This window comes from Canis lupus, chromosome 2, assembly GCF_003254725.2.
Source record: "Canis lupus dingo isolate Sandy chromosome 2, ASM325472v2, whole genome shotgun sequence".
Lineage (NCBI taxonomy): Eukaryota > Metazoa > Chordata > Mammalia > Carnivora > Canidae > Canis > Canis lupus.
The window spans coordinates 32,887,416-32,902,547 of NC_064244.1; the positions used below are offsets into that span (position 1 = coordinate 32,887,416).

The 15,132-nt window shown below is 54.8% G+C and overlaps 1 protein-coding gene across 6 annotated transcripts in view; it reads left to right on the forward strand.

The window, feature by feature from the left end:
- DIP2C (disco interacting protein 2 homolog C) overlaps nt 1–15,132 on the forward strand; it is a 252,745-nt gene that overhangs the window by 134,222 nt on the left and 103,391 nt on the right. For all 6 annotated transcript variants that reach the window (XR_007406048.1, XM_049101447.1, XM_025445451.3 and 3 more), the window contains 3 exons: nt 3,243–3,377; nt 5,493–5,612; nt 6,775–6,972. Coding sequence is in view for 5 of the 6 variants with exons in the window: in XM_049101447.1 (XP_048957404.1) it covers nt 3,243–3,377; nt 5,493–5,612; nt 6,775–6,972 (453 nt within the window). In the remaining variant the exon portion in view is untranslated. The remainder of the gene's footprint in view (nt 1–3,242; nt 3,378–5,492; nt 5,613–6,774; nt 6,973–15,132) is intronic.

A 15,132-nucleotide genomic window follows, 5' to 3' on the forward strand; every position in this document is an offset into this window, starting at 1 on the left:
CTGTGGCGGGTCGTCCTCTTCTGGTCTCTGCTCCATGGCCGGCCCGTAACCCAAGAGAGCACAGCCCTACGCTGCATCAACGGTAAGGGCCACAGCGTCTGCCTCCTGCCCCGCGGGTCAGCGATCTGCGGCGGCTGCAGGATGGTTGGAGCTGTCATCAGGAATGTGACCCCATCGGCGTGACGATCAAGAGGCGGTTATTGGCAGTTGAAGCTTCCTGTTGTGATGTTAGCACGTCCTCCCTGAGACTGGCTGTCCTGTGTCCAGGGGACTCTGCGGCGTCGGGGTAGGAGGCGCACAGCCAGAGGTCAGAGCACCTGGCACCCTCCTGGGCCGCCTCGACCCGGGGCGTGGCTGTGCAGAACCGCCAGGCGCTCGAGGTCCTGCGTGCGGATGGTTGGCCTAGAGGGAGCGGCAAGCACGATCTCCCCTGGCTCCCAGGCTGGGACGGCGGGCGCACTTGGGGGTCCCCACCCCTCGTCAGCTTGTGTGGAGGATGGCCCCGAGCCCCGAGTGGTCAGGCTGCATCCCCAGCACCGAGCTGATGCACGGATCCCTTCGAGGCCGGGGCCTTCCGTCAGGGTCATGTCCGACTCGTGTCCAGGACTCTCCAAGGAACCTGCTCGCAGCCCACGTGGGAGGCCCCGAGCCGGAGTGGCTGGGCACGCGGGCCAGCTGAGCATGTGGCACACAGAGCCCTCTCCTTGCTGCCTGTCCTCAGTGACGGCAGTGACCTCGGGGTGTGGCCGTCCCTGTGAGCGGAGCCCTCGTGCCCGTGAGCACACTGCACTGCCTTAGGAGGCCCCAGCACGTGGTTTCACAGACAAAAACCATGTTTCCTCCTCTTCTCTGGACATTATTTGGGGCCTGAAGGATAGTTAACCGGCTTCTGCGTGGGCTCCATTGCCCCAAACCTGGGGATCCCCATGCCCACGGGAAACGCAGCTGATCAGCCAGCGTCGGAGGCAGAGGCCTTTCACCAGGGTCGTCACGTGTCCCTCGCCTCCCTCATCTTGTGTCTGCTCACCTGGGGAAGTGTCTGTCCTTCCGCAGCTGTGCCTTGCCGGGCGCTGGTGTCGGATCACCTCAGTGCCCCAGTCAGCCCTGCGGAGCCGGACGCGGCTGCAGGGTCGGGTTAGGAAGTGGGGTTTCCATGTTCAGCCGGGGACCAGCCGCAGCCTGCGACAGTCGTGGAGGAAGCCGCATCCAGGTGGGGCGCAAACCAGTGCGTTGCTGGTGAGAACGCCTGGAGGGGTGTCCGAGGACGAGACGGAGCCCGGGCGTCCCGTCATAGGTGGCTGGACGGCAGCGGCCAAGAGCTGCTGGGAGCAGACGTCTGCGGCATTGCTGACACGGGGCAGCGCGGGGGTGTGTGGCTGAGGTGACCCGGTGGGTGGCGGGAGGGGGCCGCCGTGTTTTCCTTCAGTCTGAGAGGACGGGGACCGATACAGGACCAGTGAGCTCTTGCTGGGGAGAGCACCTGCTGCTGATGTCCGCACTTCCCTGCCATCAGTAAGCGACGCAGCAGCGTCTGTTACCTGGGTGGCCTGGCCTGCCTCCCAGCCGAGCCACGACTCTGAGAAGGGACGTCAGGTACGCGGCTTAGGAAGGCACCTCGAAGCCACCAAGCGCTCGCTGTTTCCGGCTCTGCCACCAGATGCACGGAGTGGTTCTTGCCCCAACCTGGGGGCAGATGTGGCCCTGCGGCCTCGCCGCACAAGGCCCGGCAGCCGCCGCCGATGATGCGGCCACAGCACAACTCACGGTCGACCCAAGTCAAACCCCGGGGCAGTGAACCCCCTTTCAGCTGCCCTGTCGGGGGCCGGGGTGCGGCTCGTGCTGGGGAAGGAGACCCGGGTCGCTGCTTCCCGGGCGGCACAGCGCGTGGGCTGACAGGCAGTGGAGACGGTGTTGCAGGTCCAGGACACCTCACGGTCCCCCGGTGGAGCGGCCCCCCTCGCCATCCCCCCGCCCCCTCACCCGTGCTGCCCTCTGAGCTGAGATCTGAGCTAAGATGGAGGCAGTCGCCTCCCAGGGGGTACGAGTGCTCCAGCCGCTGTCTCAGGCGCCCGGCCAGGGCTCACACTGCGGGCCTCACCGTCCCCGTCCCCCACGGTCGGGTGGGCACGCAGGCATCCTGAGGCCACCGTCCTGGTGGGGGGACGCCGTCCCTCTATGCATCTGTGTCCTCATCTTGGGAGGACACCACTTACGTTCAGGTCGCCCCGGTGACCTCTGTGGGGACCCGTGGAATGGCGAGGTTGGAGTCCGCGACGGTGGGTTCCCGGCGGAGGTCAGAGGGGCGACGCTGGGCTTGCTGCTGCCTCAGGCTGCGGGAGGCGCGCTTACGTCATCGGCCTCCCCGTTTGAGCTCTCGCGCCTTCTGGAAGTGGTTTCAGAGTTGAAAACACCCGGTATGCGTGGCAGGGCCACCTCCGGGGAGGCCCTCGGGGGAGGAGGCCTTGGGGGGAGGCCGCTGTCTGCTCACACACTTGCATGGCCTGCGGCCACGAACCTCACGGGCAGCAGCCCGATCATCAGGAAACCAGTTAGTGGTAGGACGTCCAGGGTCGCAGCTTAGGGCACAAAACCACCTTGGTCGTCTGGCTTGACAAACTCCTCAGTTAAAGACAAGAGCCGTCTCCCCACGTGAGGGATGGTCATGGCGCGGAGGGAAGGGCCACCGTCTCGGTGTGTGACGCGGCGCCTGTACGGTTGAGTCGTAAACACATTTGTCAGTGAGGACTCGGTCACGCGCTGATGTTCCCGGGTGCCCACCCCCATCACAGCCGCTTAGTGCCCTTCCTGCATCTCATTAGGGGATCCGTGGTGTTGGGGGTGTGGAAAGGCCAAGATGCCCCCATGACCTGGAGGGGCCACGTCCAGTGGGACGTGACCCACCCCCCCGACCTGGAGGTGGTGAGCACAGGTGAGATGCGACCCCCCGACCTGGGGGTGGTGGGCACAGCTGGGATGCGACCCCCTGACCTGCGGAAGTGCTCACAGCTGGCGTGCAGGCCCCACAATCGGCCCCGCCACCTCTGTTAGGACAGATGGGAAATCAGTCTGACGAACGAGCACGTAACTCACCGCATCTCTGAAAACCCGGTTCAGAGACCTGCTGCGGCAATTCCCCGATGCGGCGGGACGGCAGGACGTGCTTCCGTCCAGAGGCCGCGGCGCCCATGGAGCTGGCAGAGTAACCATCATGATGTTCAGGACACTGATTTGCTTCTTTACAGAGAATCACTCCGCACCTCCTGACGTGACCACCTACACCTCAGAGCACCCAATCCAGGTGGAGCGGCCGCAGGGCTCCACGACCTCGCGCACGGCGCCCAAGTATGGCAACGCGGAGCTCATGGAGACCGGCGACGGTAGGTGCCCAGCCAGTACCACACGGCGCCTGCGACCCCGCCCTGGACCCTGCACCCCACCCCACTCTGGCCCGCCCCGGCCCGCCCCAGACTGTCCCGTCCTGGACCCTGCCCCAGTCTGTCCTGGACCCCACCCCCTCTGCCCCACCTCACCCTGGACCCCACCCTGCCCTGGACCTCACCCCATCCGTCCTGGACCCCACCACCTCTGCCCCATCTCATCCTGGACCCCGCCCTGCACCCTGCCCTGCCCTGGACCCCAACCTGGACCCCGCCCCTCTCTTGTCTCTCCCCGTCCTAAACCCCAACCTGGACCCTGCTCACTCTGCCCCCCCCCCCGCCCCTCCCCTCCCCATCCCTGGATCCTACCTGGTGCAGGGTCGATGCCCCTCCTGGGCACGTTGTGGACCCGGTCGGTCACCCCCTTTACACAGCTACCCAAAAGGGGCGGCCCCGGGTCCAAAACTCAGGTTATTGGCCAAAAGTGTTTCCTTGTGGGAAAAAACATGAGCATGGTGGGAACTGAGTCCTGAGAAGCATCAGAGGCCTCCTTAGACGCCGGCGTGCTTGCTAATCCTAAGCAAATGTGGGGTCAGTGAGGAAAGGAGCGTGAAGCACTAGCACCACGGGTAGCTGCACCAGGGGTGCCCGGAGGGCCACGCAGCACAGTGGTTGGGGTAGCATTGGATCCGAGGGAACAGGGTTTGTTCTCCAAATGGGAAGAATGACCCGGGGCCATGACGCAGCAGTGGGGCCGCCCTGCCTGCCCCTTGGGGAGCCACGACCTGACCGGGACCCCCACTGCCCCAGCTCAACGCTCTGGCCACGCAGGGGACACGAGGCACGGTTTTTCTCGAAGGCGGCCACGCAACCTCGGTGTGGGCCCCCTACCCCTCCGGGCACGTGTCCCTCGTCGCTGTCAGAGCCCCGGGCCAGGTCGGCGTGCCTGCTTTCCCCAAGCTCGTGCGGCTGCGTGGACCTTCCCTGCGAGTTCCCCTCCCGTCAGCTGGTCGCTGCCCCTCCTCGTCACCATTTAGCGGCCTTGTCGTCTGAGCTCTGACCCCCGGTGAAATCCCGTGTGGTCCCCGCCCTGTTCGCGCTCCAGGCAGAGCCGAGGGCCAGCGGCCTCCGGAGACTGCCTCCGTCCCTCTACTGGGGATCGCTGCAGAAAGTGGGGCACAGACGCTCACAGCTCTGGGGCTGTGTGATCACAAGAAAATAATCGACATCCCGATCTCAGAGTGCCCGTAGAGCCTTCAGAGGCCACCTATGAAAATGGTTTTTTTTTGATAGAAAAGCATCCTTGAGCTCCGTTACATTGGGCCCAAAGCAGAGTCTGTTGCTCTGACCTGTCGGCGGAGGCGGCGGGCCCCGAAGGGCCCTGCCCGCTGCAGCCTCCAGAGCCGGCATGGCCGGGAGCAGGTGTCGGAGCGCCTCTCCGCGGAGCAACATCCCTAGAGAGCCACACTGTCCCCCGAGGACGTTGGCTCCCTGGTGCTCCGGGGACTCGTTAGTTTGGGTGGTTTAAAAATGTCAGACCTCTCAGTTTCTTTTCAACAACCATGTCACATACTCAATTTTCAAGATGATCATTCGTTGTTATGAGTATGAAGTACATTACGAAGTGGAATTTCATCTTACGTGTGAACGTGTGCCACGTGCCGGTGATCTGTGTGATGCAGAATGTTGAATTTAGAGCTTTTAAATTGCTCTCCTGGCTGCCTTGCCTGTGGACTCGGGGGTGGGACAGAGTCACGGGGTGGGGGCATCTGTACCGTGAGAGGACGGGACGGGCCTGCAGGGACCCCCAGCGTCCCCCTGAACCTGATGTGTCGGCAGCCTGCCCTGGCCCCGATGGGGAGACAGACTCGGGGAGGCCTCCCTGCCATGTGGGCTCGGTGACCCATCAGAGCAGGGACGGGGTCTGTGAGTGAGGAGGGCCAGGTCGGGCGGGCCCAGCCTGAGGTCAGCCTCCCCCCGCCGCTGTGGTGACCACCCGGATGAGCCCCTGCCTGGGGCTCCTGGGTGGCGCTTGGAGGCCCCTCGATGTGGGGCTGCGCACGCGTGTTTAGCAGGTGAGGTGTGGCGGCTCATGTGTCCATGCTTCTTTTCCAGGGGTGCCAGTGAGTAGCCGCGTGTCAGCAAAAATTCAGCAGCTTGTCAACACCCTCAAGCGACCGAAGCGGCCGCCGTTGAGGGAGTTCTTTGTGGATGACTTTGAAGAACTGCTGGAAGGTGACCGGGCCCTTTGCCGCCCCATTATTCCCGGGTCCACGTGATACCACACACCGTCGTGGCGGGCCCGATAGGCCAGGTCACCCGTCAGGGCAGCAATCTTGGCATCCCCTGAAGACGGGAACCTACCCGGAGACCGTGGGTCCTGCCCTCCAGGGCCGCTGCGGATGGGCTGTGTGCTGGCCGGCCATGTAGATACCAGAGCAGGCGTGTGGGGCCTCCATCCCGGGGGCAGAAGTACAGGGAAGCCCAGGAAACCGTGCTCAGGGCGACCTGCATGCTCCGAGGGGCGCAGAGTGAGTGTGGCTGGCTCCCGTCCTGCCCCTCTGGACAGACGCAGGAGCCCCTGCGTGTGAACCGAGTCAGAACAGGATCCTGCTGCTCACGTCACACCCAAGCCCTTTATTCTCTTGTTTGTACAAGTAAGACTGGCTGGCTCCCTGGCCCACAGAGGAGAGTGTCACTCACAAACTGTGAGGGAGAGGAACCTTTTCCAGACGTGAGCAGCGGTCTTTCCAACTCGAGTTGGGAAGATTTTATACTGCGTCCTGGGGCATGTATTGTTTTACACGAGAATGTGCTCTTGCTGGTTGTTCGTGGTACTTGCTGCAAATTCAAATTGATGTGTCCGTGGGCACAGGCAACCTGATTAGCAGGATGTGAGCTCTGGAGTCCAGAATCACTCGCGTGTATTGATAACTGGTATTTTATTTTATTTTAAAGATTTTGTCTATTCCTGAGAGACACAGAGGCAGAGAGACACAGGCAGAGGGAGAAGCAGGCTCCCTACAGGGAGCCCAATGTGGGACTCGATCCCAGGACGCCTGGGTCACACCCTGAGCTGAAGGCAGCTGCTCCACCGCTGAGGCGCCCAGGGGCCCCAATCAGTATTCTAAGCAGAGATGTTGCTGCCCCAGACTCTAGGCACGTTGAAATACGTGATGCATTTGTCAGTTGACAAACCCTGCCCCGATGTTGTCTTGTAAAGTGCAAGTGATGAGGCCACCATGTAGGTCCTGGCTCTGGTTCTAGGAAAGCGCAGGTGCACGATTTCTGTCCACTAGTAAACTTGTGTAAGAGTCTTACTTTCTGTAAAAAGAATTAAAAAGTGTGCTAACATGGATGTGGTTTTTTTTTAAACTTTGTGTCCATGTGTATTTAGTGCAACAACCAGATCCGAACCAGCCGAAGCCAGAGGGGGCGCAGATGTTGGCCATGCGCGGGGAGCAGCTGGGTGTGGTTACCAACTGGCCACCGTCGTTGGAGGCCGCGTTGCAGCGGTGGGGGACCATCTCCCCGAAGGCCCCGTGCTTGACCACAATGGACACCAACGGGAAGCCCCTGTACATCCTCACCTATGGTAATTCTCTGCACTTCCTTCACCTTCCACGGCGGCCACTACTGTGCGGGCTCGCTGCCTCCCACGGATTTATGTGTCTGGTGCAGACACAAAAAGGGCCCAAGAGGAGATGTTTTAGGGGAGGTGCTTGGTGTGAACATGAGAAGTTGTTCCTTGTTAGTGCTCCCTGAGGAAATCGGAGGTGGGGCAGGAAACCAGTGGGCGAGTCTAAGTCTTGAAAGTCGTGCCTTCCGGGAGGATGGGTCAAGAAATGGCGTCTGAACTCGTGGACATGGATCCCTCGGGAAAGACAGTCTCTCTCCAAAGTGATCCTGGGAAGAGGTGGGAGGCACAGGCTTGTCTCTGGTGCTTGATTCCGTGCGATCGCTGCCATGTGTGAACTGTGGGGGTAGCTCGCTGGGCCCGGGAGGAAGCACGTGGTCGAGTGGTTTGCAGAGAATCCAGCCAGTAAGTCAAAGACCGAAGCGGCTTCTGTCGTGCCTGCACGTGTGACATTAGATGAGCTTTGTGTGCATTTCAGGTTTGTTTCCATGTCAGTGGCACGCTGGCCCGGCAGCAGGAAAGACGCTTCTGCGGTGGCGGTCGGGGTCAGGAAGCTGGTGGCACACCCAGGGATGCGGGGCCCGGCCTTAGGGGGATGGGGCCCCGGGGGTACCAGCCACAGACTCAGTCATGACCCCTGCACCCCGCACGGAGATGGGCTTGAGGTTCAGGAGCATACATCTCATGGCTTCATCATTCTAGGACATTTTGGGGTAATTTTAAAGAAAGATTTTGTTTGTTTGGTTTCCTTGTGGGGAAAAACATCACTGTGGTGGGAACTGAGTCCTGAGAAGAAGCAGAGGCCTCCTTAGACGCCGGTGTGCTGCTAACCTGTAACAAATGGGGGGTCAGCAAGGAAACGAGCATCTGAGGGAGGGAAAGCGTGCATGAGTGGAGGGAGGGGCAGAGGGGGAGGCAGGCATCCCGCAGAGCAGGAGCCCAACACGGGGCTGCATCCCAGGCCCTGGACCACGACCTGAGCTGAAGGCAGACGCCTCCCCGACAGCCCCCCGGGCGCCCCATCTTTGGGTGATTCTAAGTGGGTACAGAGCACTTCGGCTGCGTGAGGCAAGAGCTGGTCCTCGCGTTGTGCTCTGTCGAGGTAGGCTTTACTCAGGTGCCAGAGTCGTGAGCGTCCCCTCCGGCCGGGGGCAGCCTTAGAGCTGGCGCGGTTGCATGGCTGCTCCTCTGCAGACTGTTCGGTGGGGCTCACCTGCCGCCTGCGGGAGCTCTAGTGCCTGCCCGCGTGCACACTCACCTGTCCGCCCACAACGCTCGGCGGGGCGCGGGGGGCACAGACCGCAGCCCGGCTCCCTGCCTTCAAGGCAGGAGACCGAAGACGAGCCCTGATCCCCGGCTGAGGGCCTGCGTCAGCCGCCGTCCCCTGAGGAGCGAGGACGTGCCCTTCTGCGGGGTGACGACGAGCAGAGCTGTGGGGGGCACACCGAAGGCCTCTGGACACGTGGTCATGCGTGTGCCCAGGCACCACCAGCCCCGCGCTCCGTCTCTGCGTCTGCTCCGCTGCGCCAGGCACATGCTGTGGGCCGTCTCGGCATTCACCGTGAGAGGCCAGAAGCGGTGGCTTCCCCACTGGCGACAGTGGGTCACCGGGGCGTGAGGGACGGTGCTGGCCGCTGCGAGGGAGGAGGACTGTGGGAGCTGCTCTACATGTACAGACTCTAAGTACATGAACCTCGAACCATTGGGTGTCGCAGAGAAGACGCACAGGTGGGAACCCTCCCCACACCACGTGTCTCGCTCCAGCGGACCGAGCAGCCCGTTGTCGGCTGCATGGGTCCCCTCAGCTGTCAAGCGTAGCTTCCCCCAGATCCGGGTCGGCACACTCGCAGCCGGGCAAGTCTGGGACGGCTGAGGGAAGCCGCGTGGCAGGCGGAGGTTGTCGCAGCCCCGGGGACGGCCTTCTGGCCGCCATGCACCAGGACAGCGACCTTGCACCCCGAGCCCCAGGCATCCCGCCACCTTCAGTAACCGTCAGTCCTGCTGAGGAACCGCTTTCCTGGCCTCGAGTCCCTGCTTCCCCCGCCCTGGAGGCCGCCTGCGGGTTCCCTGTCCTTGGCCGCGTGCGCCATCACCACGGTGTCTGTGTCTATCTCCCCCGCCCCCGGGCTTTCTCTGCGGTCGGGGACTTGCCTTGGCTCCAGGTACCCCCAGCACCAGCCGCGGGAGCTCACAGAGCACTGGGAAGCCCGTGTCGCTGCTTCTGTGCTGTGCGCCGTGCACGGGGCGCGTTCTCGGGCTGCGGCCGCCGTGTGCCCGCGTCCTGGCCCTGGGCCGCGTACCTGGTGCCTGCATCTGCCTCCTTGTCCTGCAGGCTCGCGCCACCGCGGAGTCTCCGTAGCCGTGTTCGCAGGTCGGACCCAGGTAAGCTCGCCATGAGCTGATGGGACGTCGTGTCCGATTCCCACCTTTCAAGTGGACAGTAGAGCGTTACTATTACCTAGCGTTCCCCGCAGTCGGCAAGAGCTGGTCCTCGCGTTGTGCTCTGTCGAGGTAGGCTTTACTCAGGTGCCAGAGTCGTGAGCGTCCCCTCCGGCCGGGGGCAGCCTTGGAGCTGGCGCGGTTGCATGGCTGCTCCTCCGCGGACTGCGTGACATCTTGCGACTTAAACCTGGAGGTTCGTGCCTCCCCCCCCGACGCCCCAGGCTGGTCTCTGTGTCTGCAAGCTGGCTTTCCGGAGGCTACAAATAAGTGAGGTCCTGCGTCCTGGTTTCCTCTTTGGCTCTGCGTGATGCCTTCACGTCGACCATCTCTCACACGTGCCAACACTGCAGTCCTTAGGTGGCAGATACTCAGGGGACGCACGCACCGCGCGTCGTCTCTATCCATCCGTATCCATGGATGGACATGTGGGCTGCGTCCGTGTCCCAGCTGCTGTGAATAGTGCTGCAGCGGACACAGGGCAGGTATCTTTTAGGTTAGTGTTTCTGTTTGCTTCACATAAATCTCCAGAAGCAGAACTGCGGGGTCGTAGGGCAGCTTAGTTCCAACCTCCCGAGGTCCCTCCACACTGTTCCCCATGGTGGCCGCACCAGCCTTTGCTCCTGTCAGCCGTGCATGGGGGCTCCCGTCTCCGCGTCCTCACCGACACCTGTGGTTTCCCATCCTGTAGACGCCGGCCGTCCTGACACGTGTGAGGTGATATCTCTGATTCTGATTTAATCTCTGTGATGATGAGTGATGCCGGCATCTCTTCACATGTCTGTTGGCCATCGGGATGTCGTCTTTGGAAGAACGTCTATTCAATTCCTCTGTCCCTTTTTAAATCAGGTTGTGTTTTTGCTATTGAATATTTTCTTTTGCTATTGAGTTGAATATAAAATAAAATATATTTAATTTTTTTAAAGATTTTATTTATTTGACAGAGAGGAAGTGAGAGAGCACGAGCTGACAAGGAGGGGCAGTGGGAGAGGCAGACTCTGTGCTGAGCAGGGAGCCTGATGTGGGGCTGGATCTCAGGACCCTGAGATCATGACCTGAGCCAAAGGCAGACGCTCCACTGAGCGAGCCCCCCAGGCACCCTCTTTATGTATTTTTTATATTAACCCCTTACTGGGGAGATGATATGCAGACATCTCTAATTTGCCTTTTCATGGTGTTGATGGTTTCCTCTGCCTTTTAGTTTAATGTGCTCCCACTTGTTGGTTGGTGCTTTTGGTCTCAGACCCAAAAATCATCCCTGAGACTAATGTTGAGGAGCTTAGCATCTTTGCTTTCTTCTCGGAGTTTTATGGTTTCAAGCCTCATGTTCACATTTTTCATGTTCATTTTTAAGTGTGGTCTGAGATAGTGGGTTGGCTGCATATGGCTGCCCAGTTTTCTCACGGCCGTTTATTTGCATTGAAGGGACTCCCACGCCCATGTGTGTCCTTGCCATCTTAGCTGACCGGATGAGAACGGGCCAAGTTCTGGGCTCTCCGGTCCACTGATCTCTCTGTTCACTGCCAAAGCCACACCACTTTCATTCCCTTAGTTTTATGATGTAGTTCAAAATCAGGGAGCCAGGTGCCCCTAGCCTTGCTCTTCTTACTCAAGACTTCTTTGGCTTTTGGGGGTCTTGTGGTTCAGTACAATTGTTAGGATTCTTTGTTCTAATTCTGTGAAAAATGCCATAGGAATTTTGATGGGGATTGCACTGAATCTGTAGATTCCTTGGGAACTATGACCGTGGAATGTCTTCACATTCATTCCTGTCTTCCTCAGTTTCTTTCATCAATGTCTTATAATCTTCAGTGTACAGATCTTTCACCACCTTGGTTAAAATCACTCGTAGGTATTTTATTCTTTTTAATGCAACTATAAATATTTTCTTAATTTCTCTGATAGTTTACTGTTAGTGTATAGAAATGCAATCAATTTTTGTATATTGGTTTTGCAGTCTGCAGCTTTACTGAATTCATTGATTAATTCTAACAGTTTGGGTCTTTTGTGGGTCTGTTTTGGCAGCATCTTTAGGGTTTCCTGTATATAAAATTATGTAATCCTCAAATAGAGACAGTTTTACTTTTTCCTTTCCACTTGGATATCCTTAATGTCTTTTTCTTGCCTAATTACTCTGGCTGGGACTTCCAATACTGTCTTGAATAAAAGTGGTGAGACTGGGCATCCTTGTCTTGCTCCTGGTTTCAGAGAATATTAGCTGTGGGTTTGTAATCTATGGACTTATAATGCTGAAGTATGTTCCTTCTATATTCACTTTATTGAGAGTTTCTCATCAAAAAAAAAGATGTTGAATTTCGTCAAATGTTTTTCCTCTATGTATGGACATAGGGTTTTTATTCTTTGTTTTGTAAACGTGATGTGTCCTGTTAATTTGTCAATATTGGACCATCCGCGTGTCCCTGGAATAAATCCCACTCAATCATGTCATGTGATCCTTTAAATGCACTGTTGAATTCAGTTTGCTAGGGTTCTGTTGAAGTGTGCATCTATATTTATCAAGAATATGAGCCTGTATTTTTGTGGTGTCCTTGTCTGGTTTTGGGATCAGGGTAATGCTGGCTTCCTAAAATGAGCTTGGATTCACTCCCTTTTCTTTGTTGGAAGAATTGGAGGATAGGTATTAACTCTTGGACTGTTCGGTAGAATTCACTAGGAAAGCCTTCTGTTTGTAGGGAGGTTTGTAGTTACTGATTAAATCTCCTCACTGGTAATTATTCTGTTCAGATTTTATGTTTCCTCCTGATAGTTGTTGGAAGATTTTATATCCCTGGGATGTTTCATTTCTTCCAGCTTGTTCAGTGTGCTGGCACAGATCTAACAGTTCGTGCCGACCTCTTGGAATCCCTTGCATTTCTGTGGTGTTGGTCGTAACTTCTCTTTCGTTTCTGATCCTGAGTCTACTCTCCTTTTTTCTTGGTGAGGCTACCTCAAGTTTGCTCTTTTCCAAGGACCCACTTTTGGTTTTGTTGATCTTTTCTGTTGTCTTTTCAGTCTCTCTCATTTGGTTGCTCTGATCTTTGTTACTTGCTTCCTTCTATTAACTTGGGCTGCATTCCTTCCTTTCCTAGATCCTCGAGGCATAAGATAGGTGATTTCTTGGAGATGTTTCTTGTTTCCAGAGGCAGGTCTCTATTGCCACGTACCTCCATCTTAGGTCCACTTATGCTGCAAATGGTACATTTTGATATGTTGTATTTCTGTTTTCATTTCTCTAAAGATGTTTTTGAAAATTTCTTTGTTTTCTTTCTTTACCCACTGATTGTTTCGTAGCATGTTGTTTAATCTCCATGTATTTGTGAATTTTTTGGTTTTCTTCTAAAATTGATTTCTGGTTTGTTGCCACTGTGGGTCAGAAACGATCCTTGATATGGTTTCAGTCTTCTCAGACTTACTGAGACTTGTTTTGTGGCCTAATGTGCGATCTGGAGAACGTTCCAAATCCCCTTGAGAAGAATGTGCACTCTGTTGCTTAGGATGGCACATTCTACATAAATTAACTCCATCTGGTCTCATGTGTTGTTCAAGGCTCCTGTCTCCTTACTGATTTTCCGTCTGGATGATTTATCCATTGATGGAAGGTGGTAAAGTTCTCTACTATGATTGCATTGCTGTTAATTTCTCCCTTTAGGGCTATTAATATTTGATTTATATATGTAGGTGCTCCTATGCTGGGTACATAAATATTTACAAATGTTATACCTTCTCAGTGGACTGATCCCTTTATCATTATGTGATTCCCCACATTGTGTTTATTACAGTCTTTGTTGTGAAGTGTGTGTGGTCTGTTACCAGTGTTGCTGCCCCAGCTTTTTGTCCCGGATATCTTTCTGCGTCCCTTCACTTTCATCTCTTTGTGTCCTTACAACCACGAGTCTCTCATAGGCAGCATATTAATCTTGCTTTTCCCCGTTGACCCACTCTGTGTCTTTTGTTCAGAGAATTCAGTCCTTCTACATTGGAAGTAATTATTAATAAGTAGGTACTTATGGGCATTTTGGTCATTGTTTTCTGGCTGTTATGGTAGGGCCACTCTGTTCCTTTTTTCTTCTTTTCCTTTGTAATTTGACAACTTTCTTTACCGTTACACTTAGATTTCTTTCTCTTCATATTTTGTGGATCCACTAGAGGTGTTTGTTTGGTGGTTACCATGACACTTACATATAACAGCTTATTTTTATAACAGTCTATTTTAAGTTCATAACGTATGTTCCAGCACATTCTAAACCTGTACATTTTCACTGCCCCCGCCCACATTTATGTTCTCAGTGCCACATTTTACATCTTTTTATCTTGTGTACCCCTATCTATGACTTTTGTCCTCTGACCTATATACTGGCTTTATACAGTCCACCACCTTTCCTGTATATTTATCTTCACTAATGGGTTTATACTTTCATGTGTCTTCTTGTTACTAATTAGTGTCCTCTTTTCAGCTTCAAGAAGTCCCTTTAACGTTTCTCCTAAGTGCAGTTTGGTGGTGATGACGTCCACTAACCTTTGCTTATAGGAAATGCTCTTTCTGTCCTTCCACTTAGAATGATCACTTTCCCAGTAACTTTTCCTGGTTGGAATTTTTTTCTTCCTCCTTATAAATCAGTGAAGAACTGTTGTATCTCCTTTCACTTAAGTCAGCAACTTTTTGTTTTTCTCCTTGAAAAACATTAAATGTATTTCTAGTATTTTGCTGAAAGTGTGTTGCCCATTTCAAGCTCTTCATTGTAAACTGGCTTTTATATGAATGTACGATGACAGCAAAGTTAATATTCCAAACTGAGAATGAAGTTGAAAATTTAACAAAACATATAATGGGTGCTAATCGTTTGAATGTAACTGATCTATTCTTGTGCAGTGCATTGAATCTTTCAATTACAACAAATTGATTGTTTATTTAACTATCATTCCCCAATATTGTTCATATTTAAAGAGATTTGAAGACACAAAGTATTTGCTTTTTTTTTTAGAAGAAAATCATTGAGTCATTTCTAATAGCTAGTGACTTTTTTAAAAAGATATACTTATTTATTTTAGAGAGAGAGAGAGAGTACGAGCACGAGCCAGGCAAGGGGCAGAGGGAGAGGGAGAGAGAATCCCAAGCAGACTCCCTGCTGAGTGTGGTACCCAACCCAGGGCACGATCCCATGACCCTTGAGATCATGGCCTGAGCTGAAATCAAGAGTTGGATGCTAAACTAACTGAACCACCAAGTGCCCCTAGCTAGTGACTATATTTGTGGAAAATATATGATCACCCAGCAAAATACCAAATACTTGTAAGGTAGCCAGCCTTTGGGGCTGCAGTGTTGAGAACGAGCTCTAGAAGAGGGTGGAGGGGCAGACAAAACCTTCCTAAGTGTGATTGTGTGCTTTTTATAGATTGCCTAGGACATTAATGAAACAAAGAAGCATGTGTTGAACATATAATGTAAAGCAGGAATGCACTAGGACTTGGAGAAATAAAGATATCAAACATTTTCTTTGTCCCCTAATCACAAAGAGGGAGACAAGTTGGTAAGTCTTATGGTAGATAAACAGTAACCCTAATTTGGACTGCTGCAAAATCCAAAGTGAAATAAAACAAATTTGGCTTTTTTTCATTCAAAACAAATGTTACAAGCAAAAAATTTCTTTTTTTTTAGCAAAAAAATTCTAAATTTAGCTT